This window comes from Chrysochloris asiatica, unplaced genomic scaffold, assembly GCF_000296735.1.
Source record: "Chrysochloris asiatica unplaced genomic scaffold, ChrAsi1.0 scaffold00002, whole genome shotgun sequence".
NCBI classification, from domain to species: domain Eukaryota; kingdom Metazoa; phylum Chordata; class Mammalia; order Afrosoricida; family Chrysochloridae; genus Chrysochloris; species Chrysochloris asiatica.
Genome location: NW_006408520.1, coordinates 3,347,795 through 3,356,407, shown reverse-complemented (window position 1 = coordinate 3,356,407; position 8,613 = coordinate 3,347,795). Strand labels below are relative to the sequence as shown.

The window sequence follows — 8,613 nt, the reverse complement described above, 5'->3', positions numbered from 1 at the left end:
AAACAGTGTACTAGACTTAACTTAATTTAGAAATTATCCAGCATGTTATTGTGTGCCATCTTGTAATTTTCAACTCTTTGTGACCCTGTAGAGGATTTCTGAGTATGTAAATTCCTATGTGAGCAGAAAGCCTCAATTTCCCTCCATGAAGCAATTGGTTGATTCAAACTGCTCCACTTCAACTCCCCTTTTTTGTATCTTACTTTGTGTTGGGTGTGTTGACAAAAAAACCTTCCATTGTAGATACATTTATACTGAGTTTGTGAAATATAAGTACATGGAAGAGTATAATGACTTGAAGTTAGTTTCTTATATAATTATTGCAATTATCTTCAGTTTAGGAATGAATGGCTTTTGGATCATATCTTCCACTCAGTATGCTATGGTATCAAACAAGATGAAATGGACTGAGTTTGTGCCATGAAATATACCTGTATATATCACGCACACCTGAAATTTGCAGATTGTAGAGGAGAAAGAGGGTTTAAAAAACATAGACTAGAAACTAATCTGTGAAAAACTCTCATAAGTTTTATAATGCATGTATGGAAGAAATGTAGTAGAAAATTTTCTAAATTTAAACATACTTACCAATAACACTATGTGAAATTGAAATATCACTAATAATAATGATTTTTGATTTACCATGGCAGATAAACTTACTCTTTATATAGAAAATGAAATACAATTCTCAAATGAAGAGACACTTAACAGAATACAGCAAAAAAAAAAAAGAGGGTAAAAGTATTAGAGAGAAATTTCAGCAATTTAGTTAATGAAAACATTTTTATTTTTCTAGATTTTGTGGTAGTATTGGTATTGGCCCATTTTTTAAAATGAAAATTAGTTGACAAAATTAGTTGACATAATAATTGCATCGGTACTCATTTTGTATTTTAAATTTTGTATTATTTTAAATTTTGCAAGCTTCGAGCCCAGCATATACCATGCTTTTAACGTCACTATTACTCTCCACATTTTAAACATTAATAGATTGCATATGTTGTTCGAGGAGGAGAAAGCTTCCTAGCATCCTTTTTCCTATTCAATCAGCTGCCTTTTCTCAAAGTTCAATCAATTATCAGGAAGAGAAAATATCAGATGTCATGCAGAAGGCTATATCCATAGAATTACATGATAAGCCATTATTTATTTATTCATTCCTTAAAATGTGTATCCCATTTTATGAATTTTGTTTAGATGCCCAAATCATACTGCTTCCTTGATACAGGACTGCAACTTTACGTAAAATATTCTCTGTAATTTAGGCAATTTATTTATTTTTTCCAAAATTTTTAACATCCCACCCTCACATCCCAGTAACCAGCAAAGAATTCCCCTCCTCCCCTTTAGTATGGGTTCTTTTTCTTAAGTCTTTTACGGTACTGGTCATATGCAGTATTTCTCCTTTTGCCACTGACTAATTTCACTCAACAAAAAAACGTCATTTTATATAACAACACAATTTTGTTTATAAGCAAAAACATTTATAAACAATATCATTATTCATTTATAAAAGTAAATTGCCTAACTTACAGAATTTCTATAAATATTATGCAACATGTGATTCACACTAATTAATTCAAAAGACAAGTTCTCAGAATATTTTTCATTCTGAAACTGTGAACTATATGTCTGAGACCTTGTAAAAAATTCTAATTATAAATATATTCCTTTAAATTTTAAATATAATCTTGATTTTATAAAGATTGTATTATCATGGGGTATTTATTATTTAACACATGTGAGGAATTCAGAAGCTTATCTATGAAGTCTAGAATGCTAATTGAAAAGTGTAAAACTATTCTAATCTGGATGGTCAAGAAACAGAATAGAAAGCCTTTTCTGAAATAGAAATTAATTTGGAGCCTATTTAAGAAAGAAAATGACCAATCCAGGTAGACAAGACTTGAGTTTATTTATAGGATTTGTAGCTCCCTTCTTGAAAGGACATTTACAAATTTGATTTAAAAATAAAAGATATTCTGAATGACAAATGTTCACTTTTTAATGTAAATATTACAGGAATTCACTTTCATGATAACTTATCAGTTGAAAATGTTCCAGTGGAATCTGGTATCAATTAATTTAACATTTTATATAAGAAATAATAAAACACATTTATTTTCAAGTCTTACATATATTATTTAATATAGATACAATGTTCAGTTTGTAATTGTAAAATTTTACTCCTATATCAAGCTACCTGAAAGAAAAACACCTAAGTAAAAAAAAAAAAAATGTTTTGATAGTCTTGATTAAGTATGACTTTTAAAATAAGCACTGTTAGTAACAGGCCACCCACATGTTATTTAGAATTTAAATATGTCAAATAATGCATGAAATTATTTTGAAAAGAAAGAAATATGTGTTGGGCAGTTAAAGTAATATTGAGATTATTATTGTATGCAATTTAGAATCAAATTCCAGAAATTGGTTGATTAAAAATCTAACATTGCACAAATTCATAAATAATTGTTTCATTTCCATTTTTAAATCAGTCTGTATCGTAGAAGCATGCCAAACAAAATGAGATGAGATAAGGTAAAGAAAAAAATATTATACATCTGATTGCTTGATGGAGGCATCAATTTGTTAAAATAGCTTCTCATACACATTTTCCTTTCCAAAAATATAAAATTGCTTATTTTCTGTACATACAGTTATCCTATGAAATCCTGGATTCTGAGGAAAAACATGTCTGAGATATAGCATTAAAGAAAACATTGAAACACATGATATTTTTGGCTGTAATTCAGCAAAAGTTGCTGTCAACAGAGGAGAGATGATCTGAGTATGCCTCCAAAAGTCTTCCAGGTTTTTGCCCTCTGAGATTTTTGTTGGCGGCTTCAAATAATTGAACTCTTCAACATCAATATATACAAAGGCATTTTATTATTAATAAAAAAAAAGGGAATTAGAGTCACAGAAATTACAACTTTATTTTTTCATAATACATATATTTATTGCCATCATATTATGTAATTGTCACAAAATTAGAGTCAGATGAAATTCAGAGACATGTGCAAGTTTTGGAAATGGACACATAGATAACAGTATAGACCTGTACATAAAATAATTACATTTTATTAAACACACTTTTTTTAGTACATCCTTGATGGATGAAAATGAGCACCATATCTTTTATGAATATATATTTTTCTCTCTTTTTGTTTTCTACAGCACCAAAGAAATCCAAATAGGAAAAGGAGAAACAAGAATTAGGGAATCAAGAAGCAGCCCTGTTTTCCATCTCAGCCACGTTATCTTATACCTTGATGAGTTTCAATGCTTTTGTCATGTGGTTCTGCCCTCACAAGGGCATTAATATTTCCTAAATGGTACACATTTATGTAGCAAGCTGTTGTCTATATCATCCTTACTCAAAACTTGCATGTGGCATAAAATGGCTTGTTTGGTGACACCAAGGTAAATTTCTGTTGGTTTTATATGTTCTTTGTGCTACTATCAGCCAAGAAAACAAACAGGACCAACTTCAAATCCAAACTTCTGATTCTGATCACCAAAGTCATTGATCATTACATCAACAATAGGTACTTGATTAATTTTTGGTGTATTGATTTCAATGACAGTCTTTTCATAGCCTTTTCTGGACTGTAAAAATAAGAAGAAATAAAAAGTTACACACATAGCAATTTCTTATTTTTAAAAATACATGTCTTTTTTCTTTTCACTCAGACTTCTGAATGGAGATACAAAGGTAAGAGAGAAAAGAGAAAAACAACATATTTGCCATTATCTGTCTAGAATTTAGCATTTATTCTTGTCACTTTGTTTTTGTTGTTGTTAAGTGCTGTCAAGTAGGTTCTGACTCATAGTGACACTGTATAGGGGATTCTGAGGAGACGCTAAGGTCACATAGATTCATTAATTTTATTGTTGACAATTACATCAAAATATTTGCAGGAATTATACAGCAATTATACTTTGATATTATGCATATTTGAAAATAACCTCTTGAGTTGCTAAATGCAGTTTAATATGAAAATTGATTGATTTTGGATTATACTTCTAAATCTATAGTATATCCTTACAACATAATTATTCTTAAACTATAATGTAGCCAAATTACTTACAATAAAATCAGTACAATGGAATACAAATTGGACTGCTAACCACAAGGCCAGCAATTGGAATCTACCAGCCATATCACAGGAGAAAGATGAGAAATGTTGCTCTTGTAAAGATGCATAGCCTTGGAAGCCCTATACAGGGTTGCTACAGTCAGAAACAAGTCTGCAGCATACAACCTCCACTCACAACTACAGCAATTGTAATTCACTTGCATCAAAAGTCAAAACACTTCTGCTGTATATTAATTTCATGAATAGTTTTAAATACATTGCTAGTGAGAAATGTTTCCAAAATTATTTTTGCACCATTAATTTTTTTTTCTTTTTCTTTTTTTTTTCTCTTTGCACTCTGCTCATTTTGTTGACAGCAGGGGTCTGTTTATTTATAACTATGACTTCTCTTCAGCTATCAATAATTGGCTAAAACAATGAACTTTTAAAGATACTCTATGGATCACTTTGTAGCCCCTGGGTAATGCAAAGATTTAAGTGCTCAGCGCATCTGTTGTTGTTGTTGTTAAGTACCGTGGAGTCAGTTCTGACTCATAGTGACCCTACACAGGGTTTCTGAGGCTGTAAATCTATACAGGAGCAGAAAGCCTCATTTTCTTCAATGGAACAGATGGTAGTTTCGAACTGCCAACCTTGAGGGTAGCAGCCCGATTCATAACTACTAGGCTACCAGTGCTCCTTGCTCAGCTCATCTACTAGCTGAAAATTGACAGTTGACTCCACTCAAAGCTGCTTCAGAAGAAAGGCCTTACAATCTGCTTCCAAAATATCACAACCTTGGAGCCTAATGAAGCAGTGCTACCCTGCTCCCAGGGCATTGCCCTGAGTGGGAATCAGAGTCAGCGGCAACTAAAACAAATAATGAATCATTTTGTTACACAGAATTCTCTTAAGTGTGAAGTAAGAGTTTCAGAGAATAAAAATAACAAAAATGAAAGTAGCCCCTAAACTGTAGCAAAATTGGAATGAGACTGTCTATGATATAAGCGATTACTTTATCTATGACCTTAGCATCATGGATCAAGGAGGCAAATTAAGTAATTTGCAGTGTTTTTGTTGTTTGTTTAGCCTTTTATTTTTTTTTAAACCAAGAATAACTAACAGTAATACCATTAAATTGTGAGAAATAATTCCATAAAAAAATATATATGATACTAGATTATTTCTGTCATGGTTTTAAATGAAAAAATATGTCTATTCTTTTAGTTTATTGCTATGTGTGTGTGTTAGAGAAAATTAGTAGTTTCTAATATTCTGTATTTAATATGTGTATTAAACAGCAAATACTGATAACCATGACTTTCATTTTATAAAAGAAATCTGGTTTCAGATTAAGCTGAGGTGGTTGCATAATACCTTGTTCCTCTATGAAGGGATAAGGCAAACCAGAGCTTATACTCACCGCGCATCCATCATAGAGTGATTTAATGTAAGGATTATTGTCATAGGACAGCTCCTCATCATTTGATCCCAGGAACCGAAGTGCTTTGTTATAACTTCCAGAGGACACATCATACCAGGCTGCTGACTGATGGCAATTGTAGGTGAAATTCTGTCGAGCGGTGGCAGTCAGCAGTTTCAGGAATGTCATTTGCACCATATTAATGGAATTGCCTTCAACATCTAAATATGAAAGCTGGGAATAAAATAACAAAAAAAGTATGAAAATTCTTCTTTCCTCAAATATCAAGTTATAAGACACTGCTGACAGCAAACTATGATTCTAGAAGCTTGTATATGAATCAACAGACCCAATTTTACTTACTTAAAGTACATGAACATTGAGGGTCAGAAGATTCAAGGACATGGTTCCAGGAAATCAGAAATACATTTCCACATGAGTAACTTAAGTATTGTTTCTCTTTGAAAAAAATCACTTTCTCTGTACCTTAGTTTCTAACCAGTAAAACATTGGGGAGAATAAGACTTGTTTCCAAGGAATGATTCATTATAATTGAGTTTCTTTTTAAGAATAGAAGGGTCAGTGAGAACTGAAGTATACATAAATTGTTTGGCTGTTGTTGGTGCTGTTGACCTTTCTAATGCTTCTTTCAAAATTGCATAACTTATCTACCTAATCAAAATCCTTAAAGGCATTCTTACACTTTTCATTTTGGGGTTATAGTAGGTTGAACAGTGATCCATAAAAGATATGTCTATGTCCTATTCCCCGGGATCTGTGAATCTTAACTTATTTTTAAAAAGGGTCATTGTAGATATAACTAAATTTTGATGAGAGAAAGAGCTCTGGTATGGCACTGTAGAATAAGCATGGAACCACTAACTGCAAGGTTGGCAGTTCAAACACTAGCCACTCTCAGAAACATTATATATGATTGGTATAAGTTGGAGAAAGATGAGGCTTTCTACTCCCGTAAAGATTTACACCCTTGGAAACCCTGTACAGGGTCGCTATGGGTCGGAACCGACTCGACGGCACTTCATAACAACAACAAGTTGGAACTGATTTGACTATACATATGCAACAACAACAACAGTAAAAGAAAGGCACAGGGAAAAATGAGACACAGAGTAGAAAACAACAAATACAGAGGAAAAGGTATGTGAAAATAGTGGTAGAGATTGTAGTGATGCTACCCACATGTCAAAAATGCCAACAGTCAACAATAGTTAGAAGAGGTAAAGAAGAGATAGTGTCTAATAGCCTCTGGAGGCAGTGTGTACTTGATAGCACCTGAATTTTATTTGAGAAAAACTGATTTTGGATTTCTATCCTCCAGAAATGTGAAAGAATAAATTTCTAGTTTGAATACACAAAGTTTGTGCTAATTTGTTAAAACTACCCCAGAAAACTATTATGTTGTTATTGCTATTAATTCTCAAGTCAGTTCCTACTCATAGCAGCCACGTACAGAGTTTACAAGGAGTGGCTCATGGGTTTGAACCACTGCCTTGTGGTGGCTTGAACCAATACTTATCCTACAGCGCCACATCAGAACTTTGAAAACAATTATATCAGTGAAAGTTGATTTTCAATCCATATCAACCCTAGATGACTAACAGCTTAGATGATAAGGGAGCCTGTGAGGATGGCGAAAAATTCTATTTGGGAAAGGCCCTCGAAGGAAAGCAAAATAAAATAAAATAAAAAACATGTTAAAACCACACTCAGTGTTCTATCTGCATATGCATTTTTATCTCATACATAGGTAACAGTGAAACATGAATATTTTTTATGCAATTTAGGATTGAAATTTAAAAATTACAAATGAAGTGGAAAATTTTACTGAAAGTTGTTCATTTGGATAGATTCAAATAAAAATAAAAATTGCACAAATAGTTATCAAATTAATTAAAATGATCTTAATTAACATTAAATCATTGATTAGTCACCTGTGTAAACGGGAAACATTTGAATTAGAGTATAGTCTACTTAAAATATTTTAAACAAATGGATCTTTAAAAACAGCTCATCAATATAAATTTAATTTTCTCATTTTATCTTAAACTATCTCTATTTTACTTACTGGACAATTAAGTAAACTCGTGTTATATATCAGGCCTTTATATTTCCAAAATTAATAATCAACAAATACACTATAATTTCCAAAAATCTTTATGAAAGAACAAAGAATGAACTAGGTTTCTAGCAGGAAGAATATAAAACAGGAGGAATCAGAGATACCAAATGGTATTATTTTCTCTACATCTTATATTTCTAACATAATCCTTTTTTATAATGCCTAACTCAGGCATTTAATGAAATGCATACTTAAATTTTATTTTTCCATTAATCTTTATATATTTCCATTTACTTTGGTAGAAAAACTTCACACAACTCTAAAGTACCATAGTGATTCAATAGGTACATATGGAGCAAACTAGAGAACAAATGGAATTCTGATTAGTATAATTTAGATTATCACAGTCAGAGACTAGAAATTTGTAATTGAAGGTTCACTTATGAAACTCAAGATAAGACATTTCACTTTGAAGTGATAACATACCAGTTTTCCTCTCTTGAATTCACTAAACCAGCTTCCTGGTTTTTCCTTTGGCCATGATGAAATTCTTACCTGTTATGAAAAATTAGAAACATGGTACAGAATGTGAATACTGTTATATATACAGCAATATTATAGCAAAGGTTTTGCTAACAGTAAATAGATTCCTTCAGAACAGGGTTGTAAGAAGAATTTTTTTAAGTCCCCTTGAGTGTATGTATGTTTATACACTAACACATATGCATACTTGTTTTATATATACACACACACATATGTATATATATATATATATATAACAAGTATGTGTTAGTGTATAAACATATATACACTCAAGGGGACTGGTAGCATAGCGTAGTGGTTACGAATCAGGCTATAAACTGTAAGGTCAGCAGTACGAAACTACCAGCTGTTCCGTGGGAGAAAGATGATGAGGTTTTCTGCTCCCATAAAGATTTATAGCCTCGGAAACCTGTACAGGGTCACTATGAGTCGGTACTGACTCTATGGCACTAACAACAACATATATATGTATATATATATAT

General features: G+C 31.8%; 1 protein-coding gene across 4 annotated transcripts in view; it reads right to left on the bottom strand.

The window, feature by feature from the left end:
• Nucleotides 1–1,893: 1,893 nt before the first annotated feature.
• COL11A1 (collagen, type XI, alpha 1) overlaps nucleotides 1,894–8,613 on the bottom strand; it is a 357,092-nt gene continuing 350,372 nt past the window's right edge. For all 4 annotated transcript variants that reach the window (XM_006830900.1, XM_006830902.1, XM_006830899.1 and 1 more), the window contains 3 exons: nucleotides 8,075–8,143; nucleotides 5,509–5,742; nucleotides 1,894–3,615 (listed from right to left, as the gene is read on the bottom strand). In XM_006830900.1, the coding sequence (XP_006830963.1) occupies nucleotides 3,469–3,615; nucleotides 5,509–5,742; nucleotides 8,075–8,143 (450 nt within the window). In that variant the 3' untranslated portion in view covers nucleotides 1,894–3,468. The remainder of the gene's footprint in view (nucleotides 3,616–5,508; nucleotides 5,743–8,074; nucleotides 8,144–8,613) is intronic.